This window comes from Prinia subflava, chromosome Z, assembly GCF_021018805.1.
Source record: "Prinia subflava isolate CZ2003 ecotype Zambia chromosome Z, Cam_Psub_1.2, whole genome shotgun sequence".
Classification (NCBI taxonomy): domain Eukaryota; kingdom Metazoa; phylum Chordata; class Aves; order Passeriformes; family Cisticolidae; genus Prinia; species Prinia subflava.
In genome coordinates this window covers 26,924,496-26,941,145 of record NC_086283.1, presented here as the reverse complement: position 1 = coordinate 26,941,145, position 16,650 = coordinate 26,924,496, and the positions used below count along the sequence as shown (strand labels likewise).

Here is a 16,650-nt window from a genome sequence, read left to right as displayed (position 1 = left end):
TCTGTGGTTTTATGCTGTGTTTTCTCTGCCTCAGGCCCTTGGAGGTGTCCCGGGGAGTCAGCCCCTCTTGCCCAGCGGGATGGACCCCACACGGCAGCAGGGTGAGTGTGGGACCTCTCCACAGTGCTGTCCTCACAAACTGGCACTTTTCTGCACATCCTTAGGCTTTTCTGCTAATTAGAAAGAGATAATTCATTAAAAGTAGCTGTAGAAGGTGCTTGTGTCTTGTGTAATTAAATCAATTGTGTATTGCATATATAAATATAATGTATTTTATATTTTATTTGCAGGTCATCCAAACATGGGTGGGCCAATGCAGAGGATGACTCCTCCAAGGGGAATGGTGCCATTAGGACCACAGGTATTTTTACAGATGGATTATCCTTAGTGACAGGCCAGTAGTCTATATTCTCTGTCTTTGTGTAGCTTCAAGACACCCAGGACTTGTTTTAATAGTCTCTTTTTAAAACAATCCTCCTGTTTCACAAAAAAAAAAACATTCTGAGTTACAGCTGTACAAAATAGAAATGAAAAATCTGTCATTTTCATTAATATTTGGAATTAAAGGACGAATCCCTTCACTTGCTTTCCTTAGAAAAGTGTATGTTGTAATCAAAGACTGACACTGGCAAGGGAGACCAGGAGTGGAGCAGGTGTTTTCTCCTCCTCCTCACTGATTATGCTGTTTAAGAGGAAAAGAATAAGATTCTCTAACTTCACCAAAAATACCTCTCCAAATTCTGTAAAGTTTCTCTTTCACCCACTGTTGATCTAAATTTTGGCACATGCAGCAGAGATTTTGGTGTGAGATGTCCACGTTTCCATTTGTCCCCATGTCCACCTCTAGCATCTCTGTGGCTCTGTCCCAGCAGAGCTCCAAATCGGGGGACAAACAGTCCTGGTGAACCCCTGGAACACAAATCCAGGAGGTTCCTCTGTGTTTTGTCAGCACTGCCAGTGAGCAGGATGTGGGTGGTGGTGTTCCTCACTGGTGCTGCCAGTGTTTTGTATCACAGTGTGCTTGTTGTGCCCACACTGTGCATTTTTGCTTCCCTGTTTGAGATAATCTCTCCGGTGGCTTCTTGTTTGAGTAACAACTAAATTCTAAATGACTGGATAGCTTTCCCTTCCAAGTCTGTTCACAACAGTCTACAGTTTTGAGTCTTCCTGCTAGTAACCAGTTGTGCAGTTCTTCACAACCTCTGCTGAGTAACCAACAAAACATTATTAAATATATTTGCTGGTTTTTTTAAGTGGCCCTGAAATGTATTTACCATTTTTGGAGGTAGAAAGAGAAGCTCTGCTGTGCTGCCATATGAGATTGAGCTGATCCTTTATACAGCATCATTAGTCACACAGCAGGCAAATCTCAAGCCACTTTTGATGAGGATAATTTTTCCATTTTTGCTGTCATTTAAAATCCAGTGTTTTTGTAAGCTTATTCTTTCTTGTGCTCAGCATCCTAATCTACACAAAATTTATGTCCACAACATTTAAGTTTCCAAATGATTCCATAATTGAATCACCAAATACCTGGGCCACCAGGCTCTGCAGAGAGCATCATTGCTCTGAAAGGACACCTGTATGGGTGGTCCTAGTGGCAGTGCTGTTATCTAGGGCAAAGGAGTACATCTGTTTAGGATTAGCAGTAATTACAGCAGTTGGAAGTTAGATTGTCAGGTGAGACAGATTGTTCTACTTCTATTCCACTGAATAAAAATAGATGTAATTTATTTTTTTGTGTAAGTAGTGCAGTCAAACTTTGGTCATGATATCAGGGCATAAACTCAGATTATATGGGCATTGGGAATTCAATTTATCATTGCTAGGACATTAATTACCATATGAAATACTCTTAATTTTGATTATCACAGACCTGGGATAGTGGAAGGTGTCCCTGCCCAGGGCAGAGGTGACACTGGATGGGCTTTAAGGTCCCATCGTGAGATTCTGTGATTTATTTGAATTGAATAATGGAAAGAGAAATGTAATGGTACATTAGGAAAGTTATATCATGTGGTTTAATTTTATACAAACACAATGAAATCTAATACCATTCAATATCTCAGACTCTTAGTAGGGTGTTATGATTCTGAATTGCCTTGGTTTAGAAGTTGAATTCATTATAAAACCTGACCCTTGCTGGCCATTAACTTGAGCTCAATATGTGTAAATAATATAATTCCCCCTGAAACCATGTTAACTATTGTTATCCAATTTCTGTTGTTTGTATTGTTTCTCCTTGGGGTTAATGATCCCATTTTTTAGTCAACAGTCAGGGAATCCTGCAAGCATGAATGGCATGGCCTGTCCTGGCAGCAGTTGCACAGGAATGTCATTAACCTGCTGTCCTTTCTTTCCCCCTCCTCTTTGGTTTTGTTTTTTTGTTTTGTGGTAGTCTGACCCTTGGTTGTCGTTGCAGAACTATGGAGGTGCCATGAGACCCCCTCTGAACGCTTTAGGTGGCCCGGGGATGCCTGGGATGAACATGTAAGCTCAACATAAATCCTACTGTACCTAGAAAATGCCATTATTGCATTGCAGAAGGAGCAATTGGGATAGATAAGGCAAGGAGAACATGCTTTGATAGCCAATTAATGCAATTTTGAGAAGCGAACCCACAGTCTTACAGGAGCCTTGGCTGTCCTAACAAGTCTGTAAAAATACTGTTTCCTTCACAGATCAAATACTGGGATTATTTCGTCAATATAATCACTGATACATCCTTGTATGCATTTTAAAAAATGACACTATTTCTATTTCTACTTACTAAATATCTTGTGAGGAATGGTTTTTCTCTGCAAAATAAATCAGTACTTAATTGTAGCAAAATAGCCTTTGTTTAGATCTATTTATAAGAAAAAGAAAGACACAATTGATTTGAAAGTCTTCCTTAACTACAGTTCTTATTTCCTTAACTTATTTCCTTTATTTCCAGTCTAAACAGATAGAGGAGCTTTACCGATATGAGAGTATTTTTGTCAGTGTTTCTGTGTATTTCTAGGGCTGGGAAATTGTCCAGTAAAAATGGATATCATCTGAGTTCAGATTTATATGTCCAGACATAGATTTAGCTGTTGGCAGGGTGTTGCGATTTGTATCCCTGAAGATGAATCCCCTTTTAAGTGTGTAGAAATACTTCAGCTGTAACATTAAGAAAGCAGTAAAGATTTCTATATGCTTTTCTCATTATATTATAGATATCTATTTTTACTCTAGTTTTTATAGAAAACATAAATAAGAAATTATAATTTTCCTTTCAAGTAGAAAGTTACCACCCTGAAGAAGTCAAAGAGGTACAGAAATAGATAATGAAATTTTTAAAATCCACCACACCTGTCATTGGTTTGGATTTCCAGACACACATTGAATTCTTGAAGCAAAGAAATTAAAATCTGAAGTTGTGTGTTGCTCTATCATAGACATCACATATGGGGATTTAAGACAATTCTAGGAGCCTTCCTGATGGTAGGTATTTATATTTTTCAATTAAATTGATGTGGAAAAATATTTAGATATTTGCAATTCAGTGTGAGTCAAGTATAAGCACTGTAGAGGTTTTCCTCAGCAGAAGACTGAATTATAAAAAAAAGGAAATTAACTTTACAGAAGTGAAATTGAGGGATAGATAAGATGCTTTGAAGCTGTTTAGTCACATAAATGAGAGTGTGCACAGGAAAAATAAGAGTTTCCTAGATGACAAAAATATTTCCTGGCCTATCAGAAAGAGAAAAGATGGATTGAAGTACTAATATTGCTGCTTTTTATAAACACATTTTATCAAAGGGTTGCTCTGAGCTGGGATTCTTTGAATTGTGTTTTCAGCACATGAGGGTATTTTCCTACTGTAAATTTACTGCTGTCTCTTAACTTGCAGTGAGGCCTCAGAATCAAGGCTGGCCTGGGGGCAGTGGCAGAGGATAACCCCAAATGTGCTCCCTGTGTTCTCCTCACTCTTTATTGCAGTGCAGGAAGCAGCAGTGTGGGTCAGCTGGGGAAATCACATTTCAACTGTACATAAGGATGTCCCTTCATACTTGAGTGTTTTCTTTACATGACAATTTTACAGTGTTCAGTTTTTCTTTTTCTTGAATTTTTGGCAGTGTCAAGTACAAAAATGTGTGCTCCACGGACACAGCTGCCGTTTAAGATCCAGCTTTTCCTCCTTAGAATGTGCGAAGGGAAGCTGCTTTGGTTAAGAGCAGACTATCTGCCAAATAAAATGTTACAGTTTTTCTGGATGAGAAACTGTTCTTTGTGGTCAGAAATGGTAGCCTGAGGGCTCATAAGGCAGCATTTCAGTCCATGCAATCCACAAATTCAGCACTGCTGGGTAATTCCTTGCTTTGTCATCAGTAGCACCATCAGATTTCTGTTGGACACAGTTGATGCCCAACCCAAGTTCTTCCACAGAATAACTTGATTTTAGCTCTAGGTTTTTAAGTTGGAACTTGACATAGCCATTTTTAGGAAGTTTTCATGTCTCTGCCAGTTTTTGGAACAGATTTCAGGGAGCAGTGTTACATTTCACTGGTGATTTTTAACACCCCATGTGACCTGCAGTGCTGTCTCAAGCACTAAGAATATCTCTGTCATGCCTCAGATTTATGAAAAAAAAGAAAAAGGTGTGATTTTGTCTTTTAATTTCAATTCACAAGCTTGAGTCTTGATGTTTCATTTTCTGATGTAATATGTTTGCCTCTTGGAAAACTAAAATTTCAGAATTTCATTTTTTCAAGCCAGGATTGACACTTACAGGACAAACTCAAAAAAACTGCAGCTAAAAAAACTGGTCATAACAACAGATACTTCGTGAAGTATTTTGGGATAGGTACTTGTATGGTTATGTTTTATGACCTTGTTGGTGCTTCCAAAATAAACATTTAGTAAAAGACAAAAGACCTGCTTGCATGGAATTGGAAAAAAAAATGCAGTTTGGGGATTTTGATGTGTGTTTTGTAAGCATTTGGCTCCACAAAATCTATGTGGCTTTCCAGCAGAATCTGCTGCAGTGATTTCTAAGTCTATACTGAAAGCTGTCCAATAAATCTGAAAATTCCAACAGCTTTTTAGATGAAAGGTGAGTTCCCATGTCTCAGTGTAAATTTCTGAGTTTCCATATTCCTGTGGCTTAACCCAGTTGTGTCTCTGAGTCAGTACATGTCACAGAAATGAGTGCAAGGGTTTGGGATGAGAACAGACTTTTAAGGGTTGTTACAAATATTCCTGATTTTTCTGAAAGAGATAATCCAATAAACCAATGGAAAATAAGAAAAAGATCAACAAAGGAAAAAAATCCCAGATAATATTTTACCATAAGATCATTAGCAGATGATAAATTTCAGATATTTGACCTGAGGAGGATTTCCTTGCTCAATCTTTCATTGAATGAAACAGAAAAGACCATACCAACATTCTTGATTTCCAGCATTCCAACAATAAAGGCAGTGGAAATAAATAAATTTTCTGTTGATTTTTTTTTTGAGAGACAGTTCCTTTGTAGTTTCATCAACAAAGTAATGAAAAATAAGATTCAATATTAAATCCCTCAGGCAATGTATGCACTTAACAGTTTTTATTTCTGCAAGACTTAGAAAACTTTCAGAACTCATTAATAAAGGTTGATTCTTTCTCTCTATTTAAGTCTCTCTCCCATGGCTGGTGAGCTGCAGTGGTGAATGTTGCTTTTCTACAGCTAATGAGGCCAAAATGCCATTGAAAATGTGAAAGTTTTGTCATTTGCTCTGCCTCTCCATTGTCAGGGCCTTCAAAAACTGATTCAGCCTTGTTTACAAATAAGCAGGAGCTCCTGATGCTCCCAGAAATAATTATGGGTTTGAGACATTGTAAACATGAAGATTTTACCCTGATGTGTCTTGAGTTCCCTCTGAATTGTTAAGAGATGAAGCCTCACCCCCAAACTATTTTTCTGGGTATAGCTGAGATTGAGAAACTTAAAATAACAGCAAAAGTTGTGAGAAAAGCCCTCTGAGGGTTTTTTGGGTTTAATACATGAAATTTATTATCCTGGCTGTTTTTATCAACATGATCACCATCAGCATGATCATCATCATCATCATCCTCATCACCATATAGGGATCATAGCAACATATTTTGTATGGCTTAATCTTTTATAAATTAGGTGTTCCCCAAACATTTATTAGCTAATTGCATAAGTTTTGCTCATAAAACCTGACTATACTGCAGTATTCTAGATCCATAGTAAATAACTGCATCCTCAGTACTTCAGGCATGTGCTTAATTATGTGAGCAAGATTACTGATTTTATGACTGAACATTTATTTATTTTATGACTTAAATTTATTTTCTGAGTAGTAAATAAATTAATCAACTCACCAAATGATTGAATAGCAGTGCAACAACAAAAATTCTGCTCTTGTATTTTAACTTGTTGTAGTTATGGTTTGTAAACACATTTTAGATTGAAAAAAGACATTTCTTTCCTCTGGAAACAGGTTATTCAGATTTTTTTTCCTCAGAGCTCTTCAGAGGATGGAGATGGTTCTGTGTCTCATCATTCTTCTTCTGTTTCAGGGGTCCTGGGGGTGGTAGACCTTGGCCAAACCCAACCAATGCCAATTCTGTAAGTAAATATTGCAAATATATTTAACATCATTTTTTATTTAGGGAAGTATCTTCATGCCAGGCCCAGCACTGCCGTAACATAAAGGGTGTCCTGGGATCCTACATGAACAGCAGTGTCCGGTACTTCTCCAGAAGACAGAAAATCTCCATTCTCATTCAGGATCATATATAATTAGTTTTAAAATGTCCATTTTTGGCACTTGCAGAGGGATAAGATGGGTCTGGCTTGCCCTGCTAAGCAGTTCTTGGTTTTCTCACTTTTGGCTTTTTAATTCTATTTGTGAAATTCTTCTTCAATTTTCTGTTGCATGTACTCAATTAAAACGAATATTTTTAAACTGATAGTTAAAGTTTTTACAATCTCTGAAATCAATTGACAGGTTCAATAATAGATTTACTTGTAACAATAATTTGGCTGACAAGTTGCCTGTAGAGAAATTTGAGTTTCTCAGTATAGTTGTTCCCAGAACAGCACTGGCCTGTGTTCCTTTGGAGAGAATAACAGCAAAGGTAGTAACAGAGAAGGAAAACAGATTATTTACAGGATTTCTCCAGGACACTGTCCTTAAAAAAAAAGGTAAATGAAAAGTGGAAGTAAATACCAGAATCTTCTAAGGTGAAAGATGTTGTAGGTTCTTTTCCTTTTTTGGTCAAGATTGTAATCAAAATTAGGTCTCTCTAAGGACATACCAAATCAGTTCATGCTTGGCTGACTCTGAAGTCCTGCTGACTGAAATGCGTGTCCTGCCTGAGTTCATAAACCTTATAAACTACATTGCCTTAATAATCTTATACCTTAACATTTTAATACTTCATTATTTTTAGAGTTGATATTTTAAAATTGCTGAAAAGAGGTATTTATTTTGACAGCAGAGGCATTTTCCCCCATGATTTTAGCTGTGTCTTTAGTTACTCTAATTGAATGAGCTCTCACCTGCAGCTGCCTGGAGCCCATCCCAGCGCAGAAGAAATCACTGTTTTTTCTGTTGATGTTACAGATACCTTATTCCTCAGCCTCGCCTGGGAACTACGTGGTGAGTGCCTTTGTGTGTGTTTATTGGACATCACATCTCATTTAGATAGAGAAACAGCAGCTCAGATGTTTCTGAGAAAAAAAAAGAAAGGCTTCAGGGAAGCCCCGATGTGCTGGCTGGGAGCTGAACATCTGGCCTGCAAAGAGGTTTCCCAGCCATCTCTAGGGCAGATGTGGGTGTTCATCATCAGAATCATTGTCAGCCTGCTCCTAATTACCCTTAGTGCTGCTTCACTTCAGAAAACATTTTTATACCTAATACAATGTACTGTCTACCATAATGAAGGACAAAAAGCCCCTTGGCATTCTCAGAAAAACAATGTTGTGTGAGAGTTTCTGATTTTCTGCAGGAAAAAAAATGTTTATGTGTAGTACTGGATTTTATCTCTGTCAATAGAGATTAACTTTGTTTATTATTTTAGACTCTTTATTGTTGCTGTTGCACTCAGGTTATTTGTATGTCTAAGGAGCTCTTCTGAGGAAGATTGTTTAGTCTGTTTTTATCATATGCACAGGGCTGGTGTCACAGGGTGATGAGGGAGGATGATATAATTAAAAGCAATTTATTTTGTGTTTTATTTAGACAATTAGCTGTGGAAAAGGTTCTTGCAAGTGTCTGTAACCATAGGCCTCATTTTGTCACAAGTTAGTGGAAACAGCCAAGATTTGCTGTTTCCAAATCAGTTCTTTCAATGCAGAATTTCACAGAACTCTCTGTTTGGAGAAGATTTTGTGGGTTTGCCTCATTCTATTGTTGAAGAATTTAAAGACATTTGGGGAATATTTGACTTCACAGACTGCAAGTGTTTGGGGATGAGGGATGGGCTGAAGAGCTCCTAAAAGAGGTTCTTAATGAAAAGATTTGTAATCTGGAATTATTTGCTTTAAGAATTTAATAAGTTAATCTATATATAATATATTAATATATACTAATATATAAACTTACTACTAATATATAAGTATATATAATATATATAATTATTAAAATATGTATTCCTCATAGATAAATAAAATTATATTCTCAGAGTGAAAATAGTTGATACCAAGAAACTCTAAGAGAAGAAAAAACACAATTAGAGTAAAAGCAAACTTGAGATGCAAAAGATTATGCAAACAAGTAACTTTTCTCATAAATTATCAGTTCCTACATCTCTTTATGTGATTTTGAAAAATATGCAGAGAGAGCCCTTTAGAAAAAACAAGTATACAAGTATATGGATAAAAAGTTTTGAAGAGCCTGTGATGCCTAGGGAGTCATATGGGTATGGATAAAATGTGGATATAAGTTTAGAGATAAAAGTTTATAGGTAAAAATATATGGATAGATATGCTATAAGCAGACAGAACAACCAGACCCTTGTTATCACTGCCAGAGAAAAGATATACCTGACTGAAACGGAATATCTGCTATTTTAAATGATAAAAAAAGAGATAAAGTACAGTATTAGTCATATGACAATGAAAACAATAATTATTACTAGCAGACTATGTATGTTTTGTTATGGAAAGTCAATATTTATTGACTTTAATTGATGTAGGCATTTTTACCAAAGTGAAAATGGGTAGTTTTTCATGTTACTTGAAGGGGTTCAACAAACATAGGAAGGAAGATGTTATGTTTCTGTTCTTAGTAACTGATTGGGATGATGAGAATAAAATTCCTGGAGAAATCCTAAAGGACCCTAAAACTTTTGTTTAACAGCCGGAGCATTTTGTGTTTCTCAGTACACAAATTCTGATCAAATTTGTGACATGGAAATACCCCAGACTTAAAACCTATGTGTTCCTTGATGTGGGGGGTTTGTTTGTGTGTCTGTTTTAGGTTTTTTCTAACCTTGTAATTCATACTAACTGACAATGTTTACTCTCCTCAGGGTCCTCCAGGAGGTGGAGGGCCACCTGGAACACCCATCATGCCTAGTCCTGCAGGTACTGAAATATACTTGGAAAGAAGAAAACTATAAGGGATTTTAGGAAGTACATAGGATTCTTATTTATAGTACATAGTACATAGGGTTTTATTTTATATTGTTTTTAATAAATAATAATAATGAATAATATTATTTGTAATAAAGAATCAAATAACTAAATTGTTTGGTTTATATCTTCTGTATCAGGTTTTTTTTCCCTACTCGCTGACATCTCTAGCACATTAGGGTAGGAAAGTTTCCTAACTGGCCATAAAAACTTATTGGACCAGTGTAATAACTTCATTGAATACAATTCCAAGGATTTAAATAAATAAAAACCAAAACTAGTAAAGCCTCTCAAAGATAAACAAGAAAAGGCAAGCTAAGGTGAAGATATTTTGAAGTTCTGTTTTCCAAAGCATGAAAACACTTAGAAATTTGCCATCTGTGAGTTTTGGCAAGGCTTTTACTCACCTCTGAGACCAACAGCTCAAAGATTCTACAGCCCAACCACTCGCTATGTGTTCTGGTATGAGTCAGCAGAAATTGGGGACAGTCAGGGATGTGTGTTGCAAAAGGATCTGGTGGATTAAGAATTTTTTCCCTTTCTCATTGAATATTAAAAATAACTTTATAGGCTGATTTTACTTTAGGCTAAAATCTTTTCTATTCCCACTTTTCCTCAGACACCATCTTTGAACGTTCTAGTGATACATTTACTTGGATTAATGCTTAGAAAATCATCTTGGAAATATTAATTAGTAGACAAAACCCTTGACTTATGTTTCTGTTGTAATAGAAGACCATTGCTGTGGAATGGGCTTGTGGAGGGTCTGGGTACAGAGTGCTGAGCTCTTTTTATTCTCTGTGCAAATAGAGATTGGGATCTTCCAGAGTTGCAAATATTTTTTTTAAAATCACACTATCCACTTAGGGATGTATACAGACTTTTATTAGATAATTCTCCTTTCAGTTTTTGTCATTTGGGGGGGTTTTTGCAAGCATTGCACCAGGCTGTACCATGAAGACACATCAGCTAAAGCCTCCCTCAGGGCTGCAGGATCTTTGCACGGTGTTTCACTGAAGACTTGGATCCAAAATAATATGGACTTGACAGGGATGAGAGTAAAAAACTTACTCTCAGTCTGTGTAAGGAGAAGCTTTTTATCATTTATTACAGATGAAAAATAAATTACAGGTAATATTGATAAGGATCAAACTCCTGTTCTATGGATAATATTGAGGATGAGTGAAAAAATTTAGAACTCCAGAAAACGGGGTTTTAGGAATTAAGTAGTTACAGATTCTTGGTGATTTATAAATCTTTTAACAGTCATGCATAAAACTATAGCCCAGAAATAGTCACTTGGGGGCCATGGCAATTATTTCTTTTCATAGCCCTGTTGTGTGGCAGCAATGGATGGAAAGGGAATAAAATCTGGCATTATATTGCCGCTGTGTATGGAATTGAGGCACAGTAAAAGTATGAACAAAATGACAGGAAATGTATGAGGTGAGTAATGTTATTGAAAAGTGTATTTTAGCACTTATAATAATCTCTTGTTACAGATTCAACCAACTCTGGAGACAACATGTACACTTTAATGAACGCTGTGCCACCTGGGCCCAACAGACCTAATGTAAATATGAGTCTACTTACATATTTCTTTGAGTAGTACAGCCTTTTGTTTATCCAAACACTGTGTTTACAGCAGCTATCATTATTGCTACACTTTCCATTTTTATGGGTGGCTCTTCAGTTATGGGCCTCTGGGAAAAAAAACACCAGTAGAACTTGAAGAAAAAATATATGTAAATATGCTAAGTTATTATGCATTAAATTGCAGAGTGTTTGGCTATAATGGTAATGTATTTTAAATGTGTGAAGAGCTAACTTTAAGATTAATTATGTAATTGGACAGAAACTGCTTAAGTTGTAATAGTGATGAAGAACTTTCCAACTTAGGATAGGTCAGATGGGGTTTGAAAGATGTTAATTAATCACTGACGGACTTAAGAGAGTTATAAAAGTAGCCTATAATTTCAGTGGGGATAGGGCTGAGCTGCCAGCAGCAGTCTGAAAAATCATACAATGAAAAAGCACTGAAGTAAATAATAAACTATTACGGCATTGGATTCCAGGCTGCAGAGATGACAGTCTCCAAAAATCATGAAATTGACCAAAAAAAATGCTGTTTCTCAGTCTTCTCAAGAGACCCTCTCCTTAAGGTCTGAATGGGACTTGAGAGTCTGTTGTCATTCAGAGCTAAGGATTTGTCCTTACTTTTTTTCCCCCCCTTCTCCTGAAGAATATTTTCTCTTTACTAGGTTGTGTGAAAAATAATTGTACAGTTTTTAATGACTGCTCCTTTTGTAGTTTCCACTGGGGCCAGGCTCAGATGGACCCATGAGTGGACTGGGTGGAATGGACTCACATCATATGAATGGATCATTAGGTAACAGTAACAGTAAATATTGCCAATGTGGTGATTTTTCAGTGGCAGTGCTATTTTCTGTGACTAATTTTTGGAGTTCTGTGGACAACAGTTTGTCAAAATGTATGGAGAAAGTAAGGTGAAGGGAATGATTTGAAGAGGCTGTGGCAATGACAAAAAAGTCTTTGAAGCTCAGTGAGCAGACTGATTGTGAACAATGACAATTCAGCATAGGCATCTTATCTCCTAAAGAGAATTACCTTTTTTTTAGGAAAGCATGTCCCTGAAATTTTAGATTGCTTTATATAGAGACACTTTTACAGCCTTTCTTTACCTATTACAATCCTAAAATGGATAATTGGTTTAACTACTAATGATGCACATTGCATTCAAATCAATGAAAATCTGTGTGAGAAGCAGCCACACCTTTTTTTCTGTCGCTTTCAACAGCCTAAGAATTTTTTCTCTGTAGCTAAAATGAAAAAATTAAATTGCAACCATTATGGCAATAGCACATAATTTATGGGCCATGACAAAATAATTCCTGATAACATCTATATATCTGATGTTTTTAGAGAGAGAAATCATATTCCTTCCTAGCCCTAATTTGTCTAGATGTATGAAATAGCTGTTTCAGTCTTCTACCACAGCTCCATTTCTGAACGTTTTGCTGTGATACTCGTCTAGTTTTGTACTCAGTACTCTTCCAAAACCTTTCTTTCCTGAAAATACGTGTCTTTTGCTGCTAAAAAAATATTTTTCTTCATTCATCCATCCTAAAATTGCATTTCCTTTATCCTCTGCTTTACCTGAGGAGCGGGCTACAGCATGTGAAAAAAAAATCCTCATTTAGTTTTCAACAGTCTTGCATTAATAATATTTAATTTTATTTGGTTTCCATTACTCTGCTCATCAGGATCAGCTGTTCTCTTCTAAGAGATACTCAGTACATGTAGTGCAGCAAAAATTGATGGAGCCTCAGATTGACTGAGTGGCTTATCCTGTATTAAAGCTGTAATACTTTTACTAAGTTGGTTATTTTTTTAAATGTTGATGTTGCACTATGTATTTTCCATGAAAAATATTATTGGATTAGCTTCAGCTCAAAACTAACTGAGCAATTGTCTGTTTAATTTCAGGCTCAGGAGACATGGACAGTATTTCCAAAGTGAGTATCTAATCAAATATTTGGAATTTTTAGAGTGTTTCACTCTAAACTCATTTCCTTTGTCTCCGTTATGAATCTTTTTGTTATGCACCTTTATTATATCATATCTGTATTATATATGATTACCTCCAGTTCATAATCTGATTGATCATGTTGTAGTCTTTGATACTCATAAAATAAATGAAAGTAGCTCTAATAATCTATTCTAGTCAAATATAAATTTGAGACAAACTCCTTAGAGTGTTGTGGGATTGGGTTTGTCACCTCTGCAAGGTAATGTTAATATCTTAATACTCAGGATAAATTTAAAAAAAATACATTAAGAAGTAGTTTCAGAAGCAGCACTGTTTTGATATCACAACCGTTAAATAGCTGGAAAAGGATGTAAGCTTAATCTGCAGGGATTTTTGTAACTATAAAAATAATACTTGAATGCGTCACTTCTGTAAAAATAAAGTGCTATGGATGTGATCATCATTAACTTAGGAATTGTTGAACTGATGTGGTGTTGGTAAAGAGGCATAAATAAAGAGGACCCTGTTTTCTTAAGTTTTATAACATTTTCAGACTCTGCATGACATAAAGTGATGGATGGAAAAGACCACATAGCCTCAGTTGTGCTGTGATGGGTGTGCAATGAGGGATTCAGTAAAACCCTCCTGTGAGATGACCAGCATACAGCACATTTGTAATCAAAGTCTATGTTTTTTCTTCAGTATTTTACTGCAAACTGCAGCATTTTTTAAGGGAAAAAAGCCAAAACATTTCCATTCCCATGGGATAATTTTTAAAGCCAGTATTCCACTTACAGCTGTTCAGTATGTGCTGGTACAGGTATCAGCAGCTCTGAAAACCTGGGTCCTAAACAACTGATCTGGAAGTCTCATAATATGTTAACCTGCATTAATGACTCATGGAAATCACTTTTATCTATGTGGTTTTTAAATAAGTAAAAGAAAAATGCTGTTCATTTTGCCTGTAAGACTGCTGTCCTTAGAAAATGTATCCAGTCCTGGCGGAATCAGCACAGCTCACAGAATTCATAGCTTTCTAGAGAAGATTTTGACTAAATTGGCTGAATGGCAGAACATAAAGTTTTTTATTAAGTTTGGATGGGGGCAGAAAATGAACTGAAATTATGCATGTTAAATAAACATTATTAACCCTCATTTATTGCAATGCCTGTAGAATTTGTGTGGGCATCAGAGGCACTCTTGCTTTGGAAAATCCCTGTTGGAGCTATAGTGCAAGACTCCAAGTGGACACAAAAGCAGCCTGAGGGACCCACTAAAATGGAATTTTTTCAGGAATTTGGCCCTTTGAGGCTGGTGTGCTGCAGCAGTGCCAGAACGTCAACATTTAGTTCCACACAGAGCAATGTAAAATAGGGGGAAATACCCCAGAAATGAGCAAAAGTGCAGGAGCATCATATGAAATAAATGTGACAAGGTCTTTATATTCCTGGATGTAAAGGCCAGAGGGAGTGATGTGATTGTGTAGCCTGTGTAACATAGGCAATGGGGTCCCCTGAATTAATGCTTGCTGAAGGTACAGCAGCAGTGGCAGAGCCAAGGCAATAGGTTCAACAACTTCTCTGAGCTGTGGGTCCCTGAATATCTGGTGCAATGGTTTCACTGGAGAGCAAACTTGATGAACTGATGTCAATAACCTCATTAGACTTTTAGTTGTCTTTGATAGACGTGTTGTCCAGTGGCCCTGAAGATCAGAGTTTTAGAAGTTGTGAATTAGACTGAAGAAAGCAGAAGGGCTAAGGCAGGGCTTTTGACTCAACTCTCTGAGCTGCATTTCAGATGCTAGTAAAGAATTTCTGCTTTCATGTCATATATGTAACTAGTTTGGTATTTACATTTATAATGCATTCCATTTTTCTGGGTTAAAAAAAAAATCCAAGCAAAGAACTGTGATAGATGTAAGGATTTCATTATGAGGTCCATGGTTTCACTCCTCCCTTTCACTGACTACTCTTTTTCCACCATGAGTCTTCTGAATAGAAGTAACAGTGATGGAAAGGGACTGCCCATGGTCCAGGCATAGCAGGGGACTGCAAAGCAGCTTTGTGAGAGTACCTGACTAATGGTAGTGTGTACAACAACCTATGTAGGTACACCTACATCTAGGTGTATGACCTATTGATGCACAATATTTTCTATGGTAAATACCTTGTTTTACCAATTCTTCTGAAGTTGCAGAGATCACGTGCATTTCTGTAAGTAAAAGAGTAACAATTAATTTTTGGAAGGCTTTATGTTGTTACTATTTCAGTAAACTGTGACCATGAAGACCAGCCCTCAGGCACAGGCCTATGCAAAGATCTTTTCAGACCTGATCCATCTTGCCTTTAAGTACATCTTTTGTTTATCTTTAAGTACATGCCCATAACTCACATATGTCAAGGCTCACAGGTATGGCTGCATTCAACCACATGATTTAATGTGGTGACACGGGTTCCTCATATTCCTGCTGCAGCCTTTTCTAGCTTTTCTTGACTTCAGCAGAAGCAGATGCTGGGTATAGCCTGGAAATGAGGCATGGGTAAATAATCCTTGCTTCAGGGAAGAGAACATTACTTAACAGACTAAAATTAGTGATTGAGTCATGCAGAACCCTGCTGAGGCTGATTTTTCATCCTTGAGAGGCCCACTGCACTGCACAGTGCACCTGAGTGCACCAAGTTATGTGTGGAGCATGCCCTGGGCATAGCTGGTGAAATGAACCAAAACCTTCAGCACTGAATCTGTGTTTTGCAATCTTATTTAACAGAACTCTCCCAGTAACATGAGCATGAGCAACCAGCCTGGCACTCCCAGGGATGACAGTGAGATGGGTGGAAACTTCCTAAACCCTTTCCAGAGTGAGAGTGTAAGTATTTCATTACCCATGTTGTTGGATTGCAAAGAACCTGTATCTGGCCTTTTGGTTTAGAAGAAGAAAATTTACAAGTTTTGTAGTGTGCTTGTAGTGCAGCATTGTATCTTGCATGCTTTTTAATAGTTTCTGAAAGTACAGGGTTGATTTTAATAAAAAATGCTGTGCAAAAGAGAGATGAAACTGGAATAAGTGGGAGGCGTAGATTTACCCTAGAAACTCTCTGGGCCACGAGGTCAATGAAAAAGCAAGGTTTACCCTGAAGTATGAGATGAGAGCACCAGTAGATTCCATGTTGCAAAGGTGCACTGTGCTGTTAAACCCATAAAGGCAGAGATTCTCAGTAGTGTTCATTGAGGGGCAAATTATGCTCTTTTTTTATGCTCAAAGCAGTGAAATGTGGTGTAAACATTTTACAGAGCAATACTGGGGTATTGTCATACTCACGTGCCTGAAGCTGGGTTTCTAAATCCGTGTCTAGGTCCCTAAATAGCAGTGTAACCGCGTTACCTGTGCCAGCGGTGACCTGCAGCTCAGTATACAGCTTCTGTTAGATCACAGCATAGTCGAGTTCCATGGAAAATTTCCTGGGAATCAGATTTTGAGGGGTTT

At 37.0% G+C, this 16,650-nt stretch overlaps 1 protein-coding gene across 4 annotated transcripts in view; it reads left to right on the top strand.

The window, feature by feature from the left end:
* SSBP2 (single stranded DNA binding protein 2) overlaps positions 1–16,650 on the top strand; it is a 139,510-nt gene that overhangs the window by 105,369 nt on the left and 17,491 nt on the right. For all 4 annotated transcript variants that reach the window (XM_063423888.1, XM_063423889.1, XM_063423890.1 and 1 more), the window contains 10 exons: positions 35–101; positions 291–361; positions 2,423–2,490; positions 6,556–6,604; positions 7,605–7,640; positions 9,514–9,568; positions 11,119–11,189; positions 11,927–12,005; positions 13,124–13,152; positions 15,934–16,032. In XM_063423888.1, the coding sequence (XP_063279958.1) occupies positions 35–101; positions 291–361; positions 2,423–2,490; positions 6,556–6,604; positions 7,605–7,640; positions 9,514–9,568; positions 11,119–11,189; positions 11,927–12,005; positions 13,124–13,152; positions 15,934–16,032 (624 nt within the window). The remainder of the gene's footprint in view (positions 1–34; positions 102–290; positions 362–2,422; positions 2,491–6,555; positions 6,605–7,604; positions 7,641–9,513; positions 9,569–11,118; positions 11,190–11,926; positions 12,006–13,123; positions 13,153–15,933; positions 16,033–16,650) is intronic.